A 15,521-nucleotide genomic window follows, 5' to 3' on the forward strand; every position below is an offset into this window, starting at 1 on the left:
TTTGGCAGCTCAATTGCTGAGAGAAATTAATCTATTTCAATAGAGCCGCCTATCAAATCTGATTGGTGTAGCTTTATATAATATTCTTTAAAAGTATCTTTGTTTTGTTGGGTTCTGTTTGAATTGCATTTATCATTCTTGATGTCTCTTCGGTCTTCAGTTGTCGTGACCAAACTTTGTGCTCTAACTCCCAATTCATAATATCAGTGTTTTGACTTTAAAAGTTTTTTCTATTCTATATGTTTTGGGAAAAAAAAAGAAACTTAAGCACAGAGGAATTACTGCTTAGGAAGCCTTTATTTTAAAAAGCCTGGTACCAGGGAGAGACCAATGTCCTCTAAAAGTGAGGAATCAAGTCTCTGCTTAGCTACAGAAACTGGTACATTTATAATCAGAATACATGTGATAACAAGAACATTTGCAACTGAAAAAACAAAACTCTTTACAAATTGTCAGACATCCATCAACTTGAAGGTCATTAAAGCTTATCAAAACAGAGAAAGAACCAAAAAGAAACTTGTGAGGAAGAATTCAGTTCTCCCTGTTAGAGCGATAACACTGTCTACTAGGCTATCCATCTCCTAGCTTTACAGCGGACTGGCTGAGAAGCCAGGGTGGGGGTTTAGAACAGCCCTTTATTCTGGGAAGACAGTGTGAAACTTAATGTTGTAAGAGACTAAGCAATAAAAGCAAATTGGGAAGCTTTAATTCATAGAATTTCCTCCAGTTTTTAATGTATTATTTCAATTTTTTATTTACCAAAGCTTTATATTTTTCTTTCAAACCTGTTCTCTGGAATCCTTTTTCTAACTCTGATATTTCTTTCTCAAGGCCATTGATCTTTGCCATATATTCCTTTTTTTTTGTATATGAAATTATCTGTCCCCTCAGGTAAGCTTTTAATGCATCGCATATTATGAAACCATCATTGGTGGAGGGTCTATTTGTTTCACAAAACAATTCTATTTGTTCCCTGATAAAATTGCTGATATCTGTCCTTTTCATCCATGTAGGTTTAAGATGCCACCTGTAGACACTCTCTTGTCTCTCTGGCATCATTATCGTTAAAGTCAGAGGTGCACGGTCAGAAAGCAGTCTGGTTAAATATTCTGTTTCAACCACTCCATTTTTTAATTGTGCAGACATTTAAAAACAGGTCTATTCTTGTCTAGGAGTTGTGAACCTTTGAGAAGAATGAATAATCTCTTGTCATGTAGTGTAACTGTCTTCATACATCTATCAAGTTTAAATTTTGTAAAAGATAGAGTAATGTATGCAGCTTTTCCTTTTATCATTCTCCTTGCTGATTTATCAAGGACTGGATCCAAGCAAAAATTAAAATGTCCTCTTAACTCTCCACTGTTTTTAAGAAGGGATTTTGTAGAAAGGATTCATCATCAAAATTTGGAGAATGTATGTTCATAAGTGTCAAGGATTCTGAAAATATCTGACAATGTGCCATTACTAATCTTCCTGTCTTCGATCAACACCAGTATATTTTTATTTATTGAAATTGCTACCCCCTCACTTTGAAATTAAAAGAAGAGGATATGACTTGTCCCACCCAATCCTTTTTAACTTATTATGTTCCAATTTTGTAAGGTGTGTTTCCTGTAAGAAAAACTATATCTGCCTTTAATTTTTTAAAGTGTGGCAGAACTCTTTTCCTTTTTACAGGACTGTTTATCCCGTTAATGTTGTAACTGATAAATTTTAGCCTTCTAGTCATATTTGTACATATTCAGCTCTAACTTTAGACTCTTTTTCTTATTTGTACAATAAAGTGATTTTCCTTTGTTAACGAACATGTACATTGCCCCTGCTTTGAAGAAGAACTATGGTATAGAAGAGTTACGGGAAAAGGAATTGTGTTGAGCGGCACTTGCATCGTTCAGGCAGTTCCAGTGCAAAGAGGGAGAACAGAATGGAGTTGTTACAAAATGAGAGGGTGGGAGGAAGTGTAGTTAAGCTAGGAATGAGAGTCTTGGCTTGCATGGATATTGGGCAATTTTCGATCACTTCCTGTTCTATTTCTATCAATTCGGCTGGAAGGTTGTCCATTTGCAATGTTAATGTTTTCTCTGGGCTCTCGCTGCCTGCTGAGCTTTCTAAGCATTTTTCCTTTTGGCTTCAGCTCCCTGAAGCAGATCTGACCTATAGTTCACAGCTTTAATGTGTCCCTTTGCCTTCTGCCCCTTCAACTTCCCTCACCAATCTGCAAAACAGAAGGCTCCAGGAACATCAGGACTGTAATGTTTCTTCTATTGTGATAAAGAAACTTGGGTTCTTTTGTATTATTTATATTTTATTATCACTCTAACCCAAGGTGGGACATTCCATCTCCGATGCCCTCTTGTGGTCAGGAGGATCACCAATTCTCAATCACCAAGGGTAGTACCTCGGCACCCTGATCTGACTTCATCAGAGATATTTTGTTTGTTCTTTCCATCCAGCCCCAACCCAACCCCACAACCTAACACTAGTTTCCTCACTCTCCAACCAAAAACAGTAACTCTGTTACTCCGTCCATGGTGGCTGCCTAACCTGGATGCTTCCAGCATTTCCTGTTTTTATTTCAGAATTCCATCAGAATTAAAAAGAATCAGCGATTGTCTTTCACAACTACAGGAGCTTTTAGGAACATTGGCATCCTTGAGAAACACACCACTTTAGCCTCTGCAAGACGTGTGTATTTCTGTTTTTGAATGAAAACATTAAAAAAAATAACTATTTCTCCAAGCAGGTGATTACTTAAAATCCCACATTTTAAAATATTAGCCCCAATGTTTAGTTTTTCTTTCACAATTTAAAGTGTACTCATTGCTAACTATTGCATTTACAACATTGTCCGCTGTGCCTGTTCATACCACATGTGCCTTTGAGGCAGAGTGTTATGGGGGGAGGTCTCCTTCCAGGCACACATTCATAATCCAGATTCTATAAGGCTGGAGATACTGCCGATGAGACAAGGATGCATTAGGTCCCAAAGCACTGCACCTCATGAACTCATTGCAATACCCTCCCCTTGGGTATTGTGGTGCTGTTTGTGAGAGTGCACTGTGGGCAAATTGGCTGCTGGGGTTCTTGCTTCTGATGAGGAAGTTACCTTTCATTCCGAAGTGATTTAAGATATCCTAAGATTATGAAAGATGCAAATTATTTTCTTCACTGATTCAACTGGGATGACTGCGTGATACATCCAGATTCAAGCAAGTGTTTCTTTATTAGCTGGAGAATGTTAGAAGATCTACTTCTAATATGCATAGAATATAGGTCAAACAAAATCCTTTCGCTGATGCCTCAGTTCCATGTGCTCGTGTTTTTGTGGAGTGGATAGATCCGGAGTGAGTCATAATGAGGAGGGGGTGTACCTGGAATTGCCTGAGCACAAGGCCTCTCAGTATGGCTGCTTTCCTGCTCCGACTGGAGTCCATTGTTTATGTGCTCCTCCACGGATTGGCTCACAGTTGGCGGTGGGTGTGCCTGAGCTCGGCGGGACCTGCGCTCCATGCACCATTTCACCAGCTTGATGACAGTGATCCATAGGCAGTCGATAATGATCTCCAGCAGCTCAATGATGCACAGGATGGAGCCTCCCATCCAGAACCCAAACTGTCCACCCAACTGGGAGGGAAGCCAGTCGATCTGGAAGAGTCACAGAGACATACAGCTCAGAACAGACCCTTTGGCCCAACTTGTCTGCACTAATCAAGTTGGCATTCTGGGCTATCTCCCTTTGCCTGCATTTGATTCCTATCCTTCAAACCCTTCCCCCTACCTATGCCTGCCCAGATGCCTTCGGAACATTGTAATTGTACGTGCTTCTATAGACATAGTTAGCGGTCAGTGCAATGCTATTACAATGCCAGTAACCTAGATTCAAATATGGCACTGTCTGTAAGTTTGTATGTTCTCCCTGTGTCTCCGGGGGCTTCCCAAATGTCTCAGGATTGTAGGTTAATTTGAATATTTGTGTGGCATGGGCTCATTGTCCAGAAGGGCCTGTAAACATCCTGTTTGTCTACAATTTTAAATTAAATAGATATAGCTACTGCTGGCAGCTCATTCCAGATATGAACTATCCCAAGTGAAAATGTTGCCTTTCACACCCTCTTAAATCTCTCTGTTCTCACCTTAAACCCATGCTGTCTTGTTCCAGAATAATCTATTTAAGGAAATAGTCTACGAGCATTCATTTCATCTTTAGAAGCCTCTCGTGCTGTGAATCCATACATGCTCCCCAGTCATGGAGCTGACCCACTGAAAGGATTACCTTGACAATCTGTAAACAGTCTTCTCCCTCATGGGTTCTAACTCAGGATTCTATCCCAAAGAGGGAGTGGTCATCATCAGAGTGGGCTGAGTCAGAGTGATAAGGCTTTGGCTTAACTGGCTTCAGTGAGAACAGGGAAGAGGCAAGGGATAGTAGGAGTTCAAGTAAGAAAAGACCACTCTTTTGAAGGATCAAAAAGGATTCAGCAGGTAGGGACAGGTAAGGGTAGGTTTTAGAGAATATATTATTTTCCTCTAGTCATAAACAGTGGGAAAGGCAGAGGAAGGTTCCTCTTGCAGATTGTGGGTCATTAGGGAAGCCAGCAGTTCCTGACAAGCCGAATTAAGGAATTGGATGAACTTTGGATCATTCGGGAAGCAGAGGGGGGGGTGATAAAACAGGAGTTACAGGGACACTGTCACAGTCAGGAAAGGGAAAGGGAACAGGCTGTTCCCTTCAATAACAAGTATACCATTTTGGATACTGTTGGGAGGGAAAACCTTTCAGGGACATGTCACGGAGATCAGGTCTCTGGCACAGAGTATGGTCCAATGGCTAAGTAGAGAAGGGAGGAGAAGAGACAGATACTGGGGTCAAGTGCAATACACAAACGTGCTGGGGAAACTCAGTATCCTTAAGAAGTCAAGGATTTTAGGAACCTGCATGTTTTTTTTCTTATACCTACAAAAAGGGTCCAGGCCCTTTACTTCCTATGGATGCTGCGTAACCTGCTGACTTTCTCCAGATCGTTTGTGACTTGTGATGTAGTTAGAATGAAGAAGATGATGTACACCATTTAAACTTACCGTCAAGGCTGGGTCCTCTTTTATTGTCCTGAAATTAATCTCTTGGAAATACAGGTTTAATTTCAGGATGCTTGGTCTGTTGAAAAAAAAAATACTCTTTCTCATTCATTTAAAATCAGAATTTATTGTCATGAACATGTCAGATTTTTGTTGTTTTGCAGCAATGTTAAAGGTGTAAAATTGCTGTAAATTACATTTTAAAAATTAGTGCAAGAGAAAGTGAGGTAGTGTCTGTGGTTCATTGTCCATTCAGAAATCTGATGGTGGGGGAAGGGTGGGGGGGGAAGAAGCTGAGCTTGTGCCACTGGGTGCTTGTCTTCAGGTTGCTATACCTCCTTCCTGATGGTAGCAGTGTGAAGAGGGCATGGCCTGGGTGGTGATGGCCCTCGATGCTAGAGGTTGCTTTTTTGAGACACCATCTCTTGTAGATGTCTTTAATGAAGTGAAGACTGGTGCCCATAATGGCACTGGCCAAGTTCACAATTCTCTGTAGTCTTTTGCTGTCCTGTAAATTGGCTCCATACCAGACAAGGATGCAACTGGCCAGAATGCTCTCCACGGTACAACTGTAGAAATTTGCAAGCGTCTTTGGTGACATACTGAATCTCCTCAAACACCTCAAGAAGTATAGCCAGTGGTTCTTTGTGATTGCATTGACATGGAAGCCCGAGCGTGTTTACATTTCTTTGCTTATTTACATGTACACATTATGTACAGTTTTTTTGCACTACCGATAAGTGATAATTCTGCTCTGATAATAAATTTGGAATTTGATAGATCTTAAGAGACACTGACACCCAGGAACTGTTCTTGACCCTTTCCACTGCTGACCCCTCGATGAGGTCTGGTTTGTGATTTCCCGATTTTATCTAGCTATCTATTCATTTATTTATTTATTTTAATTTTTAAAAAATTAAAAAAAAAAAAAATTCTTTTTCCCCCACCCCCCTGAAGTCCACAATCTGTTCCTTGGTTCTGCTAAAATTGAGTGCAAGGTTGTTGTTGTAAATGGACATTTACAAGTTGGGCCAACATATACCTCTCTCCAGCTTATCTTTTCATCTAATTTTCCATATTCCACTAATCAGAGTTTAATTGAACTCCTCTGTTCTGACCTCATCTGCTGGAGAAAGCAGCTTCTCTTCATAGACCTTATTTCAACATCATAAGCCTCTCAATTAGGCCATCCCTTCACATTCTTCCTTTGTTGGCACGGGACAGTTATGAAAAATGTTCTAATTTGGATGCTTCATTCCTCTGTTGATGCTCTTTATCGAATACAGTTCAGCATTTAACACCATTATTCCCTCAAAATTGATCAGCAAACTCCAAGACCTGGGGATCAACACTCCACTGTGTAATTGGATCATGGATTTCCTCCCATCCAGACTATAATCAGTGAGGATTGGTAAGCACTTCTCCTCCACAATCTCCACCAGTATCGGAGCACCACAGGGCTGTGTTCTTAGCCCCCTACTCAACTCACTTTACTCCTACGCCTGTGTGAGTCGGTATGATAATAACACTAACACCATCTACAAATTTGCCGATGATACCATGGTAGTGGGTTGTATAATGAAAGGGGATAAGTCAGCAGACAGGAAGGAGATTGAAAACTTGGCTGAATGGTGCACCAACAACAACCTCACACTTAATGTCACAAAAAACAAGGAGCTGATTGTTGACTTCAGAAATGGAAAGCCAGAGGTGTACGATCATCGGGGGATCAGAGGTGGAGAAGGTGAACAAATTTAAGTTCTTGGGAGTCACTATCTTGGAGGATCTTTCCTGAACCCAACATACCAATGGCATCATGAAGAAAGCACATCAATGTGTCTACTTCCTCAAGAGTCTGCAGAGGTTTGGTATGACTCTAGAAACCCTAGCAAATTTCTACAGATGTGTGGTGGAAAGTGTGGTGACCGGCTGCATCACAGTCTGGTATGGGGTCACCAATACCCTGGAGTGTAAAGCCCTGCAAAAGGTAGTGGACACCACAGGCAAAACCCTCCCCACTATTGAGTACATCTGCAGGGCATGCTACCGCTAGACAGCAGCTGCCATCAAGGATCCACACCACCCAGCACACACTCTGTTCTCACTGCTGCCATCAAGAAAGAGGTGTAGGTGCCACAAGACTCAGACCACCAGGTTCAGGAACAGCTGCTACCATCAGACTCCTCAAGAACAAACTCAATGCACATCTTATTTAAGGACTTGTGCACTTTATTGATTTAAAAAAAAATTCTCTCTGCATGGCAGTCAGTTTGTTTACAGTTCTTTATTTGTTTACATGTGTGCATTGTGTACAGTTTTGTTTGCATTGCAAATAAGTGGTAATTCTGCCTTGCTCGCAGGAAAAAGAATCTCAGGGTTGTACGTGATGTCATGTATATACTCTGACAATAAATCTGAAAAAAAATTTCAAGGGAGGCAGCAATGGTGGGCAGGAAGTACTGGAACGATGAAGACCCTCCAATCTTTTCCAGCTGTTTTGGAGAGCAGACCGATATCCAGCCAACCATGAACTCACCTATTTACAATCACAGCGGATGAGGGGTCCCTCTCGTAAGATAAGACAGAGTAAATCCAATCCTGGAATTCAGTTTGAGAAACAATTCAGATAATATTATTGTACATTTATTTTCTCAGAGACAATTTTTCATATTTTATATTTTGTTATTACATTAGCCATTTGGCCCAGTGAATCAATGTCGGCCCCCTCTCCCCCATTTATTTCCCTGTAGTCTTTTCTCTTTGAATCAGCTTCCCTCTGACCACCCAGCTACACTAGCAAGAATTTACAGTGGCCAATTAGCAACCAGCACACTTTTTGGGACGCAGACACACTCCACGCAGACAGCAGGTCAGGTGTGAATTGGGTCTTGGAGAGAGGCAGCAGCGCTTTAATTAAATCTGGAAACAGGTTTTTTTTTCATCAACAAGCTAACAATGGAGACCAGATTTACACAGAGATGGCAAAATGGCCTGGAAGTTAAGGCGATACATTTTGGAAGGGTTAATGCGGTTTGATCGTGCAGTTATGGTTGTACAGGGAGTATAGTCGGGGGCTGAGTACACAGCCCTGTGGGACCCTGGTGTTTAGGATAATCGTGGAGGGGCCGTCACCAATCCTCACTGACTGAGACCTGCAGCATAGGAAGTTGTGGATCCAATTGCAGGGATTGGGTTCAAAACCAAGACTTGGGGATTAGTTTCTGTGGTGCTATTGGGTTGAAAGTGAAGAGGTAATTGATAAACATTAGGCTGACATAGATGTCCGTATTGTCCAAGGCTGAGCTCAGGGTCAGGGAGAGGGAACCTGTTGGTGTGGGTCAAGGGTAGCTGATAGGCTGGCATTAATGTGGGCCAGGACCAATCCCTCAAAGCACTTCATGATGGTTGATGTCCGAGCCCATTCAGCACGAGGATGGCCTTTTTGAAGCAGGTGGGTATTTCAGCCTGTTAAAGAGAGAGGCTGAAGACATCTGTACACATCTGCTAGTTGATCTGCACAGGCACAGAAGACACGTCCAGGAACTCAGTCTGGTCCAGTCACTTTCCACGGGTTCACTCTCTGGAAGGAGTGAAACACTGAAGTCTGCAGTCGCTGTGATTGTCGTCGAAACACAGAAATGCTGGAGGAGCTCAGCCAGTCTCACAGCGTCCATAAGAGGCAAAGATATTATCGACATTTCGGGCCTGAGCCCTTCCTCAAGGGCTTCCTTGAGAAAGGGCTCGGGTCCGAAACATCAGTAATACGTCTTTAGTTACAATGGATACAGTGAGACGAGCCAACACCCTCCAGTATTTCTGTATTTTGACTCTCTGGAAGGCTGATTGGACATTTGTAGCAATGACCATGGGTGTAGGTGTGCACAGGGTAGGAGGGATGTATAGTACTGGCCTCCTGCTCACAGCCAGTTTAAAATGCATTGAGCTCATCTGAGAAGGATACATTGCTTTGTAGCCAATGATGGTATGTATCTCCTGCTATAAGCACCTGCTGTCCATCGAGTTTGTCTGGAACTCGTGTCTGGTTCAGTACTGCCTCTGGGCAGCTCTGATGGGCTTGTGCAGGTCGTATCTGGATTCTTGTCTAGTGTTGCTTCGCCTGACTAGTAAGCCACATTTCTGGCCTTCAGTAGTGAGTGCACCTTGCCATTGAGCCATGGTTTCTGGTTGTGGGACATACAGTCAGTCTTCCTCACACTTGCTAATGAGGTCAGTGATGGAGGTGGTTGCTGAATTCTTGGACACAAGCCAGATTCAGCAGTCACGTCGTCTGCTTCCACAGCCCAGCAATGCACAGCTTTCACTACCTGGTAGGTCCTCGCAGCTCAGCTTCTGCACGTAGGCAGCTCGGAGAAGCACTGGCGGTCTGATTACTGAAGTGTGGTTGTAGGATGGAGATACAGTGGACAAGGATGGTGATGCCTCTGGTGGGACAGGCGATGTGCCGCTGGAAGTTTGGTAGCATTTTCTTGAGGTTGGCGTGGTTGAATCTATCCCCATGGCCCAGCCAATTACCCCTTCTCCCAGCTCTTACCACATTGGGCTGTGGTCCCTATGTTAGCAGCAAGGACAACTGGAAAATGAATCCTAACCACTCTGCTTGTCAGTTCTGTTACAACCTAAACCATTGGGGAGGTGGGGAGGTGGTTACTCTTTAATGTGTTTGGGCCTACCTCTGAGAATTCCGATGGCCAATCTGCCATTGAGATGGTCAGTCTATATTGGGTCTCGCTGTAGGGAAAGAAGTTGGTGAGTTGGTTTACTTCAAAGACTACTTCAACCACTCTTCATGCTCTTCATCGTGGTTTTTCCTACTCATCCCCCAATGCCTCGGAGGCACAAGTAACCTGCAGATGCTGAATCTGGAGCAAAAAATCAAAATTCTGAAGGTACTCAATAGGTCAAGCAGTATCTGTGGAGTAGGGTGGGTTGGGGGTGGAACTGTCAACATTTTGATTCAAGACCCTTGATCAGAACTGATTCATTGCTTAGATGTCTAGTGATGTATTACTCCTAATCATTATCCAACCCCTTGCAATGGTTTCAATCCTCCAGTGAGTATCCCCTTGTTGTCCCATCTCTACTCCTTTACCTCACCCATTGCCTTTCCTGTATATGGCCTATCCCTGTCCAAATCCTGTGTGTCTGTGTGGTCCCCTCCAATGTCATGCCCTCCCTTGGCTTTAGCCGTCCTTGAGCTCTCTCCAATATGCATTATCCTTTGTGTTTCACTACAAGTACTTACTCCATTGCCTCAGCCTCTGCTGGCTTCCCCTCTTATCTATACTTCCCTGTCAAAGCCTTCATTGTCTATCCACTGCAGCCTGACCCTTTCATTGCCTTACATTCTTTTGCCCATATACTTCCTGCCTCACTCTTGATTACATATCCCTCTATCACCCGACCCAGTCATTGCCTTTTACCTCTATTGTTCTATTGTCCATTGCCCAACAACGTTTCCCCATTGTAGTAGCCTCAACCATCCATTGTTTAATCCTAAGAGTGTTCCCTTTACTTCCTTGCTCCATTGCCTTAGCCTTCAATTCTTTGCTTGCCATCGCCTCATTATCCATTTCATTTCTCTTCATTATCTTGCCCTTCAATCCATCATCCTTCATTGCCTCCCCAAAATACCATATACCTAACCATAACCCAATGATTTGTCATCATTGTATCAGCTCCATGACCTAATCCCCTCTCCCCATTTGATGATTTACTCCTCCTTCATCCCTCCTTCACCTGGCTCTACATTGTCAGATTCTCTTTTGCCTCATTCTTGCCTGTTCCAACCCTTGCATCTATAGCCTCACTTCTCCATAATTTTACCCTCATTCCCTCAATCTCAATTCCCTTACCCATTCCTTTTGCTTCAGCCTCCACAGCATCACTCTCCATTGCTGGACACTCAATGATTTCATTATCCATTTCACCCTTCCTCTCTATGTTACATTCTCCTCAATTCCTGTGCTCCACCATTGTCTTATGGTTCCACTGCCAGACCCTTTGTTTCCTTTGCTTCAATGGCCTCATCTTTTGCCTTAACCATTGATTGTTTGACCCAACATTGTCTACCCCTTCACTGCCTCTCCCTACATCACATCAGCTTCCAGTTCTTCACCTACTGTCGCCTCGCCTTCCATTATTTATTCACTCTGCAATACCTCATCCTGGGTAGCCATATCTCTCAGTTCCTTCTGCTACACATTCCATGGATTCACCCTCCATTGCATCACCCCTCTATTGCCATCCTTGCTATTGTTGTCTTTCTATAAAGCCTGGGACTGTATATTGACAAGTTTCTTCCCGTTTCCTGCCTGCCTTTGCTTTACTTTCAACTTCCAGTCACCTTAGTGCCTCACCCTCTCTCCCACACAGAGCTTTGTCTCATTGATTCACCCCTAGTTAGTCCTATTCCAAAAATGACTAAGCCTCCATATTGCCCAACCTTTCCATTGCCCAGGCACCTGTCTACATTTTGCTCATACCTTGATGAAGGGCTTAATCTTGAAACAATGGTTACGTAGCTTTATCTTTGCGATTATAACGTACCCTGTTTGATCTGCTGAATTTCTTAAGCAATGTGTCTACAGACTTTTGTGCTTTATTCCCCTGTGTGTTCTGTTCAGCTTTCATACTTTGAGGAAGTACTTGCATGACTCCACTGTCTGTGCCCCTGGTGAAGGAGTGGGCAGACTGAGACAACCTGCCAGAGACATGGCAAAGCTGGCCACTGCACCCATATCACCCCTCCACCCCATGCATTCAATGCGTTCGGGTAACGGAGCTCACCAAAAATGGCAGCAAGGAGGTCTGGTGTGTAAACGTGATCAGGGAGGGGTTAACCATTCATACTATGTCCAGTGGCTGGAATGGACTTCAGGAGCATTGAGCAGAGCTCTGGAATCATTTAAGGAGGCTGAGTACTGGAATAGGGGCTTAATGTTACTCACTTGCAGGGTTGTTTGCAAATTTCCAGGCACTTAGAATTCTCCACATCAATCTCTTTCTTTAGATTGTAGTAACAGTATCCTGGTGAACATGACAAGAGTGATAGTTGAAATCGACAATGTTCTTCCCTAACTCAACAACTAGTACCACTGCTTGGAATCCAATTTGCCTTACACTGTTAAGCATGAAAGTCTGCAGATGCTGGGATCAATTGTAATGCACAAAAGTACAGGAGAAACTCAGCATCCATACGAAGTAAAGGGTAACTAATGTTTTGGGATGGGCCCTTTGTCAGTGTAAGCAAAGAACATACCATCATCAGATTATACAAATACAACCTGACGAAACAGCGTTCTCCAGTCCTCAGTGGGGAAAAAAACAAACACACATACAGACAAAGGATACACATGATACATATATAAAACTAAATAAATATTGTTAAATAAATAGAAGAGTCTCAGAGGGTTTGTATGAGCAGTTCATCAGTCCTTCAGCAGTCTCACTGCCCACAGCCTGGTGGTTCTGGCTCTGATACTCCTGTATTTCTTCCCTGACGGTAGTAGCTGAAAGATGCTGTGTGAGGGCTGATAAAGGGGTCTTCAATGATTTTGTGAGCCCTCTTTAAACAATGATCCCAGTACATCACATTGATTGGGGGGAGGGAGACCCCAGTGATCCTCTCTGCCGCTCTTATGGTCCTATGGATTGTCATCTGATCCAATGGTCTACAGTAGTGGTTCACAATCTCGTATCTAACCACGGAGCATCTATAGCATCCTATGCCACAGGTGCTCGGTGGTTAGTAAGGGTAATGTAAGGTGGTATGTAAGTGGGATTTAAGGACTGACATCTTTCTTTTCTGCCTATGAAGCAAGGTATGAGAGAATGTTCAGGTCCTACGTTAGTGCTTACTTCTGGGTGGAAACTACCTGGCATCATCTAAACCAAGAATTGACCAGTTTTGTAATTTTAGTCACAGTAGGTTTGACCAGGAATCACCACCAAATCTATTTAAAGGAACACATTGTAGTGAAACCAATTTCCACCATCTTGTACTAGGACCCTATCAATTTAACAGTCTCATAACCTTGTTTATGTGAAGCAACTATCCATATTCTCCAACAGGGCCCTATCAATGTCCCCAGATACAGTGAAAGGACTCAGTGTAAATAATCTCTAAATGACAAGATCCTGATAGAGAATATGCCATTTATAAGCCTCGATGGGATCCAGTGTGTTTAATACATCTCTAGATTCTGAAATAGGCCACTGCTCTAATCAAGTACTCTTGATTTTGTATGAGGTCTTTGTCAGTTTGAAACATTTCTTGATCCAACAACAGGACTCATTGGTTTAATGCTCTCTTTAAAATTTAGTGTTTAAATCGTTCAGTAAATGTTGTGGTGGAATACAAATCAATTATCTTGATAGGTCAGTCTCACCTTGATCAATTCTGGAAGGGAATCCTGCCAGCAAAACAGATTCGCCAAGTCCAGCGAGTGCGTTATATTGGCTTAACAGTGACATGAGAGACTGCAGTCGCTGCAATCTGAAACCCTGTTCATTTAATATAGCTTTATTGATTCATTTTGGATCCTTATGAATCTAATGTTCCCTGAATGATTCATTCCATAGCAACAAGGTTTGATACATTCCTTACAATCTCTGTTGGAAAATTATCCACAATCCACAATACACCTTCTCAATTGTATATGCCAAGCACAATCCACAATGGGTCACTGTCAGACCACCATCAGACTCATCAACATTAAATTGAATCAGGGACCCACTTAAGGACTCTTACTTTTGCACTTTATTGCCTTTTTTCTCTCTATGTTGCACAGTTTGTTTACATTTCTTTATTTGTTTACATGTTCATGCTGTGTACATTTTTTTCTACAATACTAATAAGTGGTAATTCTGCCTCGCCTGCAGGAAAAAGAATCTCGGGGTTCTATGTGATGTCAAGTATGTACTCTGACAATAAATCTGAAATCAATTTGATCCCCCACTTCTCTCTGCTAACTGATGGAATCTCTTCAATTAAATAACACCTCTGGAATTGTTGGGGGGGGGGGGGGTCGTTGTCCAAAAATCACTGACTAAGCCCTCGCAATCATAATTGCAAATTATTGCCTCTTCTTGACTTTGTCTATTGAAGGGCAATTGATTGACAATGCCACACTCTCAATCTTTGTTAGCATAACTCCAAATTGCTGCTCTCTCTACAAGCCATATTGGAATTATCTCAACAGGCTCGTTATATTATGAGATGACACTGTCATTTCAATCCATTCTCTGCAATCTGTGATGGGACCTTGTCAATACAATGCACTCAATGATGGTAACAGAGTGTACTACATCCACTATAACAGGGGGAAGAACCCTGTCAACTGATCCATGGCCAAATCCTTTTAATTTAACATATTCCCTATATTTCATTTCCTCTCCATTTCAATTAAATGTTTCTCCTACAGTCCATAAGAGCACTTGCAAATTTAATGCATAATTGCCATCGTTTTATGGAATTCTGCCATTTTATACACTTTCTGTATTCCTTCAATGGAACCCAGTCAATTATTTACAGTCAACAAAATCTGTGACAAAGTCCCATCATTTTAATATGCTCTCTGCAATCTGTGATGGGTCTCTATGGATCAAATGCTGTACAATGCACAGTCTACAGTCCATGAATTAAATATGCACACAAAACTGTCAATTTATCACATTCCACATTCTGCGATGGAACCCTATCACTTTAACACCCACTCAACAATTAGTTTTGGGTCCCTGTCAATTTAGAACTCGTGTTGAAGCGCTGCTAACTTGATATTCAACTCTCTACAATCTCAAATTCTCTCATAAGTAGAAAAAAATATATTTATTTATTTATATAGATGAAATACTTGTCCTGTATATGTGTTATGTCTGGTTGTGTGTCTGCATGTTTTGCACTGAGGATGGGAGAACACTGTTTCGTCAGGTTGCACTTGTACAATCAGATGACAATAAACTTTATAAACAGCAGGCATGACTGGAAATATGTGAATTAATTTTACCCTCTCAATCTGTGATAGATCTCTATTAAATTGATGTAATCTCTACAATCTGTATTTGGGAACCTGTCAATTAACACACTCACTTCAATACAAGCTGTGACACTCGCTACATTCTTTGCTAGGACCCCATTTAAAGCAGTGGGTCTCAACCTTTGTCTTTCCACTCACATACCACTTTAAGTAATCCCTATACCGTAGGTGCTGTGATTAGTAAGGGATTGATTAAGGTGGTAAGTGTGTTGAAAGAAAAAGTTTGAAAACCACTTTTAATTGTACCTCATTGACTCGTTATATGCACGGTGTCAGAACTATAAAAAAAAATGGGCCAATGAGCAAAATATTTCAGTGACAATTGGGTCAAGAGCAGTGGTTCTCAATCTTCCCTTCCCACCTAATGCAAACCCTCACTAATCACCGAGC

At 42.1% G+C, this 15,521-nt stretch overlaps 1 protein-coding gene across 1 annotated transcript in view; it reads right to left on the reverse strand.

The window, feature by feature from the left end:
- Nucleotides 1-278: 278 nt before the first annotated feature.
- Nucleotides 279-15,521, reverse strand: part of LOC138746702 (amiloride-sensitive sodium channel subunit beta-like) — a 41,909-nt gene continuing 26,666 nt past the window's right edge. The window contains exons 9-13 of the mRNA XM_069905018.1: nucleotides 12,045-12,123; nucleotides 9,768-9,825; nucleotides 7,613-7,674; nucleotides 5,080-5,155; nucleotides 279-3,645 (exon numbers count right to left, since the gene is read on the reverse strand). Coding sequence (XP_069761119.1) covers nucleotides 3,301-3,645; nucleotides 5,080-5,155; nucleotides 7,613-7,674; nucleotides 9,768-9,825; nucleotides 12,045-12,123 — 620 coding nt within the window. The 3' untranslated portion in view covers nucleotides 279-3,300. The remainder of the gene's footprint in view (nucleotides 3,646-5,079; nucleotides 5,156-7,612; nucleotides 7,675-9,767; nucleotides 9,826-12,044; nucleotides 12,124-15,521) is intronic.

Source organism: Narcine bancroftii, chromosome 12 (genome assembly GCF_036971445.1).
Source record: "Narcine bancroftii isolate sNarBan1 chromosome 12, sNarBan1.hap1, whole genome shotgun sequence".
NCBI classification, from domain to species: Eukaryota; Metazoa; Chordata; class Chondrichthyes; order Torpediniformes; family Narcinidae; genus Narcine; species Narcine bancroftii.